We start from the raw sequence: 14,050 nt of genomic DNA on the forward strand, positions 1-14,050 counted from the left end.
ATAGGAGTTACACTTCTGCTATGGATTTTTTGTGAGTTGTAATAATAATAGTTAATTCGATCATAGTGCCACTTTATTCCTTATTTTATGCAACTTAGCTTTACGTTCCCTGCAGTCACAGAAACCATTTCAAAAGAGCTGAATGCACTGGGTTTTATTCACTCCATACTACATTTCGTGGTACTTTTTTTACTGAATGACCACTGATTCCATCACTCATTAAACAACAAAAAGTGCTTTGTTTTTATTCACTTACACATTTATTTCTTATGGAGCCTCCAGTCATGATGTTCAAACGTTTTATTTCTTCATACAGTGAAGGAATTTGTTGCTGGATTCCATGTTTGTTTTCTCATCTGCTCTCTTGTATCTTTCCATCATTCCCTTGGGTAGGACAGCTCTTTTAATAATGCAGCACATTGGGTTGCTTCTTTCTCTCTCTCCCGTGAGCTCTTGTGTCGATTAGACGGCAGAGTCTGGAGCTAAGCCAGGGTTTTTTATTCTCTGCATCACTGCACTGCAAGAGAGAGGGAGTGCAGGAGAGATGGGAAAGACATGGTGACATGGGTAGAGATGGACAGGAGTGGAGTGGGATTGAAGACAATAATAAAGAATAGCAGGAATGCTTTTATTTAGGCTTAATCAAACATTTGATTTCATGATGCAAAATAACTTAATGTCTAATGACTCCTTGTGTCCTTTTCTATCAATTAATAATAATTTTGTGGTAATCTGGCCCCATAAAATCTCATCATGTTACCTTTTATCTTTTTTGTTTTACCTTCTGGCTGCATTGATGCTATTTTTAATTTTACAGCTCTTACCTCGCTTCACTGATCATCTCCGTCTCTTCTTGAAACTGCCTGTTTATTCCAAGTGTTTTCAAACCTTACACCACTTTGTATTTATGTGCTCTGGTGCAGTACTGTGTGCCCCACAGCTTTCAAAACAGCATGGATGCCTGAACATCAGCCCATTTGTAGCCATCTGTAGCTCTTTGTTGAGCCTCATGTTTTCTGAATCACACAAAAGGGAGCTCTCTCTAACACACACACACACACACATTATATTACATGCAGATGTCTCCGCTACAAAGCACACACACAAACCTGAGAAACATCTTACTGTTGCTGCAGTGAACCATCCATTTCATGTTGCATCTTCTCTTCTTTCTGCAGCAAAAGCCCCCCAACAACGATTGGCGCTTCACACAAGGACAGAGACCTGGACCTAGCGGGTGAGTTAACTGAGACACACATGCACACACACAAACAGCTAAAGTGTGGATTAATATCAGCCCCAATGTTGTTGTTCATCATGAAGACAAAAGAATGAGAAGGGATGAGGAAACATGCCTGCAAGGGGCTGATTTTAAAATCACGAATATGTAAAGGTTCTATGCTGACTTGGAGCAGCATCTTAGCATTGACATTTGTCAAACTCCACTCAAAGATTCTGCTGGATGTCCATAGATTCCTGAACAAGAATCTCTGCCTGTTTCCAGGCTGCCTTATAAAATGGCTGCCGCAGCATCCACTCCCCTCCCCCTCCCCTGCTGTCTCTTTCTTCCCTGCTCTCCCCGAGCCTGTGCGCCATCACTCAGTGCTGCTGATGAGCGACGCAGACCAGAGCTGGGGGGGATGGGATACTGTGTTTATCCACTTTGCTTTATATTCATTTTCCTCCATCTGACACATTAGTCAAATGTGGTTTTCTTTATAGCCTTTCTGTTAAATAGCAGCCGATAAGTTTGTGGGATTTTTTTTGTTTCAGATCTATCGTTTAATAAGTATGCGTGTTGCTTTTCCCCCATTTTGTGTGGGCTAAAACCTGTTTTGCCAGTGGTGATTGCACATCAGATTCAATAAGTTGAAGCCTTTTTACTGAAACACACCAGCTCAGGCGTAAAGGTGGATAGTTAAAGCACAAGACAGAGCAGTATCAGATTATGACTGCACAGTGCATGATCAGTCCCAAAATGTAAGAAAACTGAAAGAATTTTGAGGTGTATACAACAGACTCGACACATTTATTTAGATCTAGAGTAAATAATTTTTAGAAATGTCCTCCTAATTTAACCCAAGCCTTCAGTTAAATACAAAATGGTTATTTTAGGTTGTATAACTTGTTGTGTTTTTAGTCCCCACATGCCGTACGGTACACACATACGATGGACGTCGAAGAATGGGACAAGGTACCAGCTTAGACCTAGACTCTGTACGGTCACTTTCTGTCCTAAGCAGCTGATCAGGGTTCAGTTTTACCCACTAATCCATCAATTAAGAAAGAATTGTTTTTTCTGCTAAGGGCAGAGAGTGACTGAAAAAACTTTAGGTAGTGCACTGCAGTCGAGTGCTGTGCTGTGTGTAGTTGTACCTAACCCATAGCTTCTGATAGCCTCCCTGAAAGTTTGATGGGGTTTGATGTTGGTCGATGTGCAAATAGGCCACAATGCCTGCTGTGGCGTAGAACAAGGACTGTGAAATATTTCTGTGCAGTGTTTTAGTAGATTTGCTGTGCCTTGTATGTGTGCTATACATTTAGTCACTGACGTCTGAGAGCTCTTTTTTTCCTCTCTGTCTTTGCTGCCTTTGATGTGTGTCTGTGATGGTTGTAGCCCAACACCACCACATGTAGCTTTTTATGTGATTTATGATGAAGCAGAGGATAATACAAAATGGATGTTTAATAAATAACATTTTTGAAGTCCTCTTTTAGACGAAACAAATGCCTAAATTAAACTGCTACGATCAAAATGCGAGCGCTGCAAATGTCAGCATGTAAACCATGTCACTATAGGAAACAGTATATATATTAGATTTGTTGGTAATGTGGTGAAGATTCCCTGAAAAACCAAAAGAGGAGCCGACCAGAGGAGGTAAAACATGTGATATGAGATTGCCGAGGGAAATTAATAGCCGTCTGGCTCACTAAGAACAACTCTCTCGTCAGGAAATGATAATCCTGACCACAGGAAATGCTCAACAAACCACAGGATGCGATAAGTCTAACGAGATGTTAATTTAGCATAAACCAAGCCTTCCTTTTTATCTCAAATTGTGTAAAAAGGCACAATATGGCTTTCTGTGTTTTTAGTCTGTTTCTCGTTTGCGACCTGGCACGGGACCTAGATGTTTCTCCCCCTCTGTCTGTCTCTGGCATCAAATGGAAAACCACATCACAGTTGTCTTGGCAGCACAAACTGGCGACCTGTGCTCCAACAGGGCCCTAGTTTTTGTGTTAGAATTTCTTTTTTATTTTGCTCCATTGTGGTCTTTACTTTCTTTGACTATCCTGAAATGGACCAATTTGTCTCAGGGTTTAAGGGTGTTTTAGTTGGTTTAGAGAAGAAAAACCTGTTCCTGTTAGCATCCCTTGTGTTTATCTATCCAAGGTTTGGAGCACTCAAGATTATTTGAAGACTTTGTTAGAAATGAAATATGCAGTTCTTTAAAAGTGTTTAGTAAAGTTTGACATGTAGAAGTTAGATAGACTAAAAACAGTGTGTAATCACTGTTTAAAACACATCAGTAGTTGCAATAATGACCTCATCTCAGTTCTCTGGATTTAATCTCCCATAACATCTTCACATGAGCACAAACTGACTCAAAATCCAAGCCTGTATGTGATCCAAATGATTTTTACAGGATTTTGGGGCCAATTTGCCCATCACCACTATGTATCCCTATTTCATACCCATTTGTGTCTTCCCACTTCCATTTTCATACCTGTAAACATGATTTTGTAAAAATGTACTTAAACTGTTGTGTATTAGTTTATTTTCATGATTTATAGGCAAAAATAGTCATACAAATTGTCAGCTCCCATATATAATTTCATTTAATTGTAACTTAATTTCTGAAGAAAAACGTCTTCTTTTAATTTATCTTTGGCCTGATCCCCAAATGCACTTGCACCAATTACAGGACTAACTTTTCTATAAGCTGTATATAGCTCAGATTGTCTGTTAAGGTTCAGAGATATGCTACAAATAGCTTCCTGACAGAAATATGGATGTCTCAGGTGCCTAAAACATTTTAACTGTGCTGTGTATGCATTTCTCCTTTCGTTGTTTATTATAAACCCTTTCTTTAACACATGGTGCTCAGCTAAGTGTTTTGAACTGAAAAGAGTCAAACAGCCAGTGTTCTGCTTAGACTGAGGGTTAGTGTTGAGCTATGTTGCTAAAGAAGAAGTCTTCTTGCTGTTTTATGACTTATTTGTGCCTCAAGTCTAAAGCAGGGGTTATTTTCTCCTTTGTCATACAAATTATATGCAGATAACAGTATGTCATCTGCATATAATCACATACAGAATGTTGCCCCTAAACAAACCAAATGTAAACATTTTATTTGCTATGTGGCCGCAGCAGTCCTGGCAGGATTAAAGTATTGTGACCTAGTTATCAGTTGAGCTCATGTTAGTGTGCTGCACATGTGGGGAGTAGGTTGGTGAATGTCTGCTTTCTCCTTTGTTTGCCCCACATGCAAATTCTAGTCTGTAAATGAACCAGGCTTTGAAGGTGAAGTTTGTCCAGATGGAAATATTCAGCACTCACCGGGCGCCGCGTGTGTCACCACTCAGACTGCTATTTCCTTTATTAAGGAAGTAATCATTAAACATTTAGCTAGATTTACTAGAAGGCTCAGTGCTCACGGGCATGCCGGCGAGTGTTGTACCATGAATGCGCCAACACACTGCTGGCTGCTGTGTGCATATTCATTTGTTCATGCCTCCACAATTGTTTCGGATTCACCCTGTTCTGTAAACTATACATCCTATTTGTTATTCTTGCTGAGTCCACCATCAGCTGCTTTGCTTTTACATTTTAAAGCACAAACTGTGAAGTTGTCGAGCTTAAAACACAAATTGTAGAGGTTTACCCACCTCTTACCTAGCTGTTCTTTGTTCTGTTTTTTTTTTTTTTTTTCTACCTTTAGGGCAACTGGAGGACCTGAGGTAGCCATGGGAACTGGTCCATGGCCCCAGCCCCCTACTGAAGCTGAGCAGCTTCAGGCGCTGATGGCGGCAGCTAACGGTGAGTCCAATACCTTGTCATTGTCTTTCTCCTTTCTATCCATTTCCTGCCAGACTCTTTTTTTTTTTTCTCTTCATGTGCACATGGATGCGTGGGAAGTGCTTGTTTGTGTGGCTTCCTGTTTGCTCAGACTGCATCCAGCCAGATTCATTCATTGATAAAGCCCTCTCTGTCCACATTGACGTTTCCATGTTGAGGTCATGAGCTAATAAGTACCCAAAGTCAGAAAGGGGACATGACTACCTGCAGTTTTTTTTCTTTCTGCAGTACAGTTGTTGTGTTGAATTTAACAACACAACCAAGATGCGTTTTTACTATACACAATCGTCACATGAGGTGTTTTAACATAAGCAGAGCTACAGGAACACGTATGAATGGTTATCATTCCTTTTCTTGTTCCTATTGTGCTTTTGTGGGGTCTGGCAAAAGAAAAATAGGCATGCATGCATAGTGACACATCATGGAGCTGGCGAGTGTTTGATATCTCATAGAAAAAAACAATTATACTGGCTAACAGCAGACTAAGAAAACCAATCTGCAAATATGGAGGGACTAAGTCAGCGAAGCCCATTACCAAACAGACCAAAGTCATTGTTTCCATTGTTATTTTTATTAAATTATATTTCCTCCCATGACAAAAACACATCCCAGTCTTGACCACCCGTGATGTTGTGTGGAATCGTTCCCCTGGAAGGAAAAGCGAAGCCGAGGGAGGAAAGTCTGAGATGAATGTCAGCACAAGGTTGGACAGAATGAACAGTTAGAGCTATCAGGGAGGAAAGTGTAAACAGTGTCTGTGATAAACACTGAAGGTCATCTCCTCTCGTTGCCTAACCTTATTGTTCCGTGCATCAACTGGGGCTGATTTTGTTTTCAGACCCTGTTTTGCTCTTTGAAAAGGACTTTACAGAAAATCTGAAATTTCTTGTGTGCATATATGTGTTTATATAGTGTAAGAGAAGCTTCAGGATGGGGGATGGAGCACTTGTGTTTCTGGCTCTGCAATGCAGGGGCTCTGGGAGAATTATGAGCAAAGCAGCCACGTCATGCGGTTAAAGACACAGAGCATGCCCAGTACAGATGTATTAACACAAACAAGCACGCTTCTTATTTTGTTGCACCTTTTCTCCTTCTATTCTGTTCAGCTTTTATTTCTGCTCACAGGACCTTCATTTAGCCTAGCGATTGGTCTTATTTTCGGGCATGTTTTCGTCTCACTGTTTCTGTTTTAACACTGTCGCTGTAAAACTTTCCAGCACTTTTAACACGTTCCACCCTTCTTCTCCACCTCTCTCTCTCTGCCCCCCATCATCCCCCAAATTCTTCTCTCTGTTCTCCCTAGAAGTGAGTGAGGCGACAGCCACCCTCGGGCCTGGAACCATGGGCTTGAGCACCCGCTACAGCCCCCAATTCACCTTGCAGCATGTGCCTGACTACCGCCAGAACGTGTACATACCGGGCAGCACGGCCACCCTCACCTCCAATCCCCAGCAGCAGCAGGCCACGGCCCAGCAGGCCACACAGCAGGCGCTGCCTCCGCCTCAGGCCTCATCACAGGCCGAACCTCCAAAGGCTGCCCAGACCCCCGCCTCCAAGAAGAAGTCAACCAAGAAGGAGAAGAAGTAGACGTAGGTGGATAGGAGGTGGAGGCATGATGAAGTGATGAGAAATCCAACCCCCCATACCCCACCATTAGGTATCTGCTGTCACATGGACGCTATTGGTGGTTCTTTGAAGGTTTCCTCCGAGAATCCAAATGTGCTGGAGGTTTTAGTGTTACTAACCCATGTCGTGCTTAAAGGTCTAGTATTGTTCATGTAATTTTTGTGGGTAGATATTTTTGCTGGGTATGGGGGGTTGCTGTTGTCTTTTTCCCCCCGCCTATTTTCTTTTAACGAAAAAATCTAATGGACAAAGAGATTCAGTGTAACAAACCTTGCTGGAATGACAAGGCTACACACAGTGATGTATTCAGAGATGAAAAGTTAATGTCTTTCATGTTGGATTTATTGTGCACTTTCCCAAAGGTGGAAAGTCGGCTATTGTAAAGTTCGCTAGTTGCCATTCATTATATTCCTCTGTAGGGTCAGCCGTAAAGCATAAGGCTGCTGTTTGACAGGTATTACAGACTCTTCTGCATGCTCATTAAGGTTCAAACCACATATGCTAGTTTAGAGTTGCAAACTATGCATTGCAAAAGCAAAGAGGAAATTCTGAATCCTTTATGTTCCTCCCTCCAATCGCAGGTCCATGTAATGCACATGTAGTGTTTACTTAACACAAAATGAGAATAGCTTTTGTAATCATAGTTTTAAGAAAAAAAAGATAAGAATTTAATCTTGTGATATTTTCTATGACCTGAGCATGCACCCACAGTTAGGGGGTGAAGTTGGCATAGGACTGTAGTGAAGGTATGGCACATACTCACAAGTCATCCTGGCTTCCTGTATAAAACCTCAGGATGGTTACAGACATGTCCTGCTGCCCTACCCCAGCCTCACCCCCGATTTGAGCCAAACTAAGAGAAATGCACTGTTCGTATGCTGAAGAGGAGACAATGTTGGGGTTGTAATCACTTCAATCTTTAGGAAAACATGTAGATGTGGTAAACTTAAGTGCTTAGGAGTTTCTAGACACTTTGTAAGCCTCTACGGCCTTGACAGAGTTTTCCCTTCACTTTCTTGAGGTGCTGAAGAAATTTCTTGATGTGTTTTCTTTATTTTTTTCCTTTGGGAGATATTGACTCAATAGCATAAATGAGTTTGTTCAAGATATGAAGTCTTTGCTTTGCCGTCCATCTGTCTGTCAGGATAAAACTGCATGAAAAAGAGAGCAGCTCACAGACTGGGTCAGAGGGGAGCAAAAGGGGGATTGGTGAGAGCTAAAACGATTGAGGTGGCAACAAAAGGGTGGGATACAACCTTTGGCTCTACCCACTGAATGTACAGAGGAACCAATGCTGGCCTGCCCACCCTTTTTAACTTTCTCCAATGCACTGACCCTGATAGAGGTCGACAGAGCCAAGCACAGTCAAACCTGTTGGTGAGGAGAAACCCTTTGGAGCATCTTCTCCATTTTTGAAATTAGTGGCAAACACTATTCTCTCCGCCTCTCACCTGTCTGCATCCGCTCCCCCCTCATTCTGTGTGGCTCCTATCCCACTGTAAATAAACACGAGTCCGGTCGATGGTATGAGCCAAGTATTTGTACAGCAGGGACCTCGTCCAACAGTTCCCTCTCAACAAGGCGTGGCTTACTACTGGAATGTGTTTGCATTTTGTTTTTCAAGAAAAATAAAAATCGCAGCTTAAAAAAAAAAAAAAAAAACATAAAAAAATGTATCAATAATAAACAAAGGGTTTGAGATGTTCTTCAACAGTTTGTGTTGCAATGTAGTAACTGAGCACCATTGAAGCCAACTAACTCTTCATTGTAAATAAATGACTTAAAGATAACTTTAGATGAGTAAAAACAAAGTGACACACGTAGACTAGTTAACTTGTGGTATGTGTTGCGCATATTTTTGTGTTTATTTTTCTCTTTACTACCTTTTATCACCCTGTAAAGAAATGAGACAAAAAAAGAAAAAATATGGAAATGTTTCTATCCTTCTGTAACCTCTTAATGTTATTTTTGCAGTGATTTTTCTCCTGTGCATTTGTGAAATAATGCCTCTCATTCTCTTTCTGTCCATATGAACAAATGATTATAAATATTATATATGTGTAAGTCCGTCCGCTGCTGAATTAATGCTACTCTATCCTGCTGTATTATCTTTCTTATAAAATGCTTTGCCCTCCCTCCACGTTACACCCCTGTGTTACTCTCTTATTTTTATGCTAATATTTATATTTCTGTTCTATTTTCTCTTGGACACTGACATTTCAAATAAAAGAAATCATTTGAAAAACATTACATGCACGTTTGTTTTAATTTAAATATGTCCGCAATAACTGCAGCTTGATCTATTACATTTTGTTTTTTATTAATCCTTCTCAGGGAGACATTTAACAGCCGTAATCTTTAACTTTGCCAACAAGTGACTCTGTGAGTATAATGTCTGACAAAGTTATTTCATCTGCTTTTTTGCCTTTCAGAACGATAAACAGAACATAACAAAAATTAGAGGGTTCAAAAAAACCTACCATAGCCTGTGCCATATGTTTTGTAAGTTTGCTCACTTACAAAACAAAAAACTAATGGCTAATTGTTGTGTTGGTGTCAGTTTTGAAGAGAATAGACATGATCAAATAAATAAAAATAAAAAACATGAAAGTGAAAAAAACTGACATGTCTTGGGTGAATAACCTGCTTGATCCCCAATCAAACAAGTCTAGACACTTGGTGGAACAACTTTTATTGGCAAGAGGTTTTTTTGGTCACTAGGTTTGCACACATCCAAGGAGGAATTTTGGTCCCCTCCTCTTTACAGAAACTCCCTGAACCTTTTCATTTCTTTGCAGCTAATGCTTTGCAAATCAAATCTTCAGCTTTCCACAAAGGTTTCCAATAGGTTTCCAAAACTAGCTAGACCACTTGCCTACATTATTGTGATTTTTCTTTAGCCATTTCCTCATTGCGTTTGTTGCATGTTTTGGGTGACCAATCAGAAGACCCATCCTCAAGCCATCTTCACTGTTCCTATAGAAAGGAGAAGGATTATTGTTTCAGGATTTCACTACATGATCTCTGTCCATCGGCCCTCTCTGTGTAGTGAAGTCATGTGAAGTTAACAGAAAAACAGCTACAAACCATTATATATTCACTTCCCTGCTTGATTATGGGGACTATATTGATTCTGTACAGTCTTTTACGTCCACTCACCCAATAAGGCAAGATCTTGCATGGAGATGCAAGCCAATTGTGACTGATGGTTACTTTATATTTACTTCATGTAACCACACCCCCAGTTGTCATCTTCTCAGCATAGCAGTCCTTTGACACCTCTTTAGGTAGAAATGTAATACATTGATTCTGTGGACGTGTGTTCTTAATTGACTGATGGATTGGTCTTATAAGGAGTAAAGAAAGATACATTTAGAATATTAAACTTCTAAGAAGGATAGATGGAAGTCAAAGTTTGTCTTAAGCAAGGTTCCTACTTTTGATCCTTATCGAGGGTTTTTACGTATACATTCATGTGTTGTTACCTTGGCTCAGAATTATAAATAAATGAGCTTTAACTGTAACAACATTAAGGGATACAAAGTATTATTCAGGCTTCTGGAAGCACAAGAATGAGTAAATGTATGTCTTATAATAGCTGCGATTTTTTTTGGGAGCTGTAGTCTTTACGTGGATTTCTTTTTTGCTTTCTAATGTTAATTATCCCTATTTATTTTATTTTTTGCTTTTATTCTATTAAAAATTATTATTTATTCTAAGATAAATCATAATCTGTGGTGACCAACACCAGGTAACATCTGAGCATTGTGCTCCCACCAAAGTGTTTTCCACCAAGTTGTGTTTTGCTCGGTGATCAGATCCTAAATTCATTGAGTTGGTAACAAATTGAAACTTTCATGTTTTATTTTCCTTATCTTTTGGGACATTAGTGACTGTTTATTTCTTTGACAGCAACCAAACTTCAAAAATCAGCAGAGAAAGTAATTCAGTTTCCCACTGAACAGTTTCTCTTTAATTAGATAATACACATAAGTTATGTCATTTGGGTGATTAGAGGTTCATTTAAGAGTAAAACCAATGTCAGAGGAGTATATTGTGGAGAATTTGTGCAAAGAATATTTTCTGCAACAAGGGATACATCAACAGTGACAAACCAGTGGTCAAAATATATCTAACATTACTGTTTCACTCTCTGGATCATTATACCAGACTGAAATGTTGTTTATCATACCTTTTTTTCCCGAGAGATTGTAGTAGTCTGAAGAGGCTCTTTGTGCCAAAAAACACATGTCCCTACAAATAGCCAATGGGAGATCACTGAACATAACAAAAGGAGCAGCCTCCAACATGCTGCTGCAGATATTGGAGGAAGAAAAAGAAAAGAAAAGACAAAGAAGCTGGAGGGATGGCATTGACCTGTAGTGTTCATAAATAAGCCATGACACCCAAGTCAATTCTGAATTATGTAATTTTTCTAGACTGAGTTTCATGTATACATGAAATACATGAAATATGTATACAGCAGTGAAACGTGTTGTGCCTGCCTTAAGAAATAAATCTTCACATATTCTTTTCTTGTTTAAGGTTCAGCTTTTAAAGCTAAATCATTCTTAATTCAAGCCTGTTATTTACACTGCAGCTTTTCAGCATCAGTCACTGCAGACTCACTTACCCAAAATGGCTGACTCCTCTCACCCCCCCATCCCTAGATGTGTTACAGGGTTGCCATGGCACCTGTCCGCATTAGCTCTCCATGATTTATTTCCCTCTTTACCACACATCTTCATTACTGATCCCTAAGTGGCCATCACTGGCCGCCGAGGGAGCCACAAGAAGGCAAACATAGTCATCCATTAGTCAGACCTGGCAACCCAGGGAGACATATGCAGGAAGCATGGAGGAGCACCTCCCCACACACAGGCTCAAGTTGAATGAGTCAGAGGCAATAGTGCAGCGTGGGATTGTCTCCCATTGATTCACTGAAGATCCGTAGTACGGCGCTGATCTAAATCTGGGAAACAATCAAAGGAAACTAAAGAAGTATTCGTATGGGAGAATAATGCATGGATTATTAGGAGTTAGAGTTACTTTGTCAGCTGATGCTTGTCATCCTGTGACTCACAGAGGCTTCTGGTGTCCCCATGTGCCACCCATTTCCCCTGGAGGAGACCCAGCAGAATGAGGAGATTGTTCTGGTGTTGCCCCCTTTGTGCCCCGCCACCATAGCTCACTTAATTAAGCACATTCCTGTTCATTAGACACAGACCGATATACTGTACACAACAGAGTGAAAGGCTCACACACCAGTGATGTATACCACAATATAGCACAGAAAGGAGGCTGTAGACTTGATGTGGACAATGACCTGACTGTTTCAATGTTAGCCAGAGTGACTGGACACAAAGCTGAATAACAGAGATCTTCTCTTCCTTTATAATTGTGTACACACTCAGACACACTCTGGAGTCATAAGAGTCACAAATAGTCAGACACATCACGATAAAAAGGAGAAAACAATTTATAAATCAAATATATAATAATTTGTACTTATCTTCGTCAAAATACTTACACAAGAAGAAGAGTTCACGCTTTTCAGGGTAAAATATAAAAACATTAACATGAAGGTTGGATTATGTGGAGATAGTTGACTATAAACTGCATGTGTGCAAAACTGTTAGTCAGAGACTCTGGATACAAAACACCCAAAGTACACATCTACATTTCCTTAAAAATGTGAATATGCAGAAATTCATACTCATACTCACACTGACATGAGTCACAAAACGTTGGAAGAGAAAAAAAGGGGAGCAAATTTTCATAAAAGCTGTGTTAAATGTTTAGTTTTTTGTTTTTTTTTACTGATGTTTAATAACACTAAAGCAAAACTAAGAGTTTCCTTTTCAGTGTCTCAGTTTGGACTGAGTAAACATTATGTCATTATGTCCTGTATTGTCAGGAGGCAAAACAGGGTAAGTTGTAGGAAAAAAATCAGGATGTGACGTTTTTGGCTGCTAATGGCGGGAAAGGAAACGAGTTTCCCGCGTGTTTTTCTTATGTTTTTAACCCTGCGGAGATGAATCAAAAGGAAAGAACCCTCCCCCCCTTCTCCATCCTCCTCCAATGGTTTCCTCTCTCCTTCCTTCCCTGATCACCCCCTGCCTCCCTCCATTTCCTCCCCTCCTTCCTTTCATCTTGCAGCTGTCTCTGGGTCACCACATGTTGGAGGACAGAGCACTGCTCTGTGAATATGCACAGCTAGAAATGCAAAGACCAGCTTTATATATGGCACTGGTCAACTTCAGCAGCTAAATCCAAATGACACCCTCTATAAAGATTTAATATGTCAAGGGAATGTGATTTTTGCCAGTGCAGTTTCAAGGAATACGCTGTTCTTTCGAAAGACGTTCCTTATAAAAAAATCAAATTACGGGAAGAGAGAGGAATGTAAACTCTAAAAATACTCCCCGACAATCCTGCACAGAATTAAGCATCAAATATCCTGCTCTGATTAAGGATGAAAACATGCAGTCCTCAAGCTTGTATCCTTTCCAGGACTCTTCAAACTCTGAAGTCACAAAGCTTCTAGCACCGTTTCCAAAAAAATCTGTTTTCATTTATCATTTCAGCTGAGAGGAATGTACCCATCAGACTCAGATAATAAGGAGACCAGAGAAGCAGTGGAGGCCATGGTGGAGAGAGAGAAAGATCATTGAAGCACTGGAGCCTGAATGTTGCTACGGCTAACACTATCCTGATTTAGGGAGACACAGTAATGTGCTGGGTGCTGGTTCAGTTAAATCACAGAGATGGGGCTGTAGCAATGTGGACCAAGAGCACAATGCGCCCTTTGAAAGCTGAAAACCCTTTTTTTGGTCTCTTAATATGAAAAGACCCTTCTCTCCTTGCCTCTCGCCTCATCTCCTTTGCCAAGAGCTCTCTGCGCCTGTTTTCTCAGCTGGGAGGATGGAAGTCAGACAGGGGGAAGGGAGAGGGGTTTGGGGAGATAGGAATGAATCAAGGAATGACAAGCTGAGGGATAAAGAAAGAGGTGAATTTGAACAACTACAGAGATGGGGTTAACTTCTTCAAAGACAAGTAGCAAGAGGAGAGGGGAGCTACAGCCAATCGAGGGTCAAAGCAACCATTTGTGGCAGTAAAAAAAAAGTGAACTGTTCAAAGAATCATCAAAAAAGCTCACTTGTACCAACACTATAAAGCAATGTTTGTGTTTTTAGCAGATCAAAAATATCCATCTGGCCTGAGGACATCCCTGACCTCCACCTTGCTTCTATTGAACCCTCAAACACACATATAAGAAACAACATTGCAGTATAAACCCCAATCCATGACACAAATCATACACCCCCAGATAAACGGCTCCCAGCT

At 40.4% G+C, this 14,050-nt stretch overlaps 1 protein-coding gene across 50 annotated transcripts in view; it reads left to right on the top strand.

Annotated features, from left to right (window-relative positions):
• The window catches only part of LOC124860211 (protocadherin gamma-C5-like), a 295,710-nt gene extending 286,760 nt beyond the window's left edge, over positions 1 to 8,950 (top strand). For 34 of the 50 annotated variants that reach the window (XM_047353279.1, XM_047353290.1, XM_047353295.1 and 31 more), the window contains 4 exons: positions 1,179 to 1,237; positions 2,141 to 2,194; positions 4,941 to 5,038; positions 6,381 to 8,950. In XM_047353279.1, the coding sequence (XP_047209235.1) occupies positions 1,179 to 1,237; positions 2,141 to 2,194; positions 4,941 to 5,038; positions 6,381 to 6,664 (495 nt within the window). In that variant the 3' untranslated portion in view covers positions 6,665 to 8,950. The remainder of the gene's footprint in view (positions 1 to 1,178; positions 1,238 to 2,140; positions 2,195 to 4,940; positions 5,039 to 6,380) is intronic. The other 16 variants (XM_047353310.1, XM_047353311.1, XM_047353309.1 and 13 more) reach the window with 3 other exon arrangements.
• Positions 8,951 to 14,050: the final 5,100 nt, after the last annotated feature.

The sequence above is a fragment of the Girardinichthys multiradiatus genome, chromosome 23 (genome assembly GCF_021462225.1).
Source record: "Girardinichthys multiradiatus isolate DD_20200921_A chromosome 23, DD_fGirMul_XY1, whole genome shotgun sequence".
NCBI classification, from domain to species: domain Eukaryota; kingdom Metazoa; phylum Chordata; class Actinopteri; order Cyprinodontiformes; family Goodeidae; genus Girardinichthys; species Girardinichthys multiradiatus.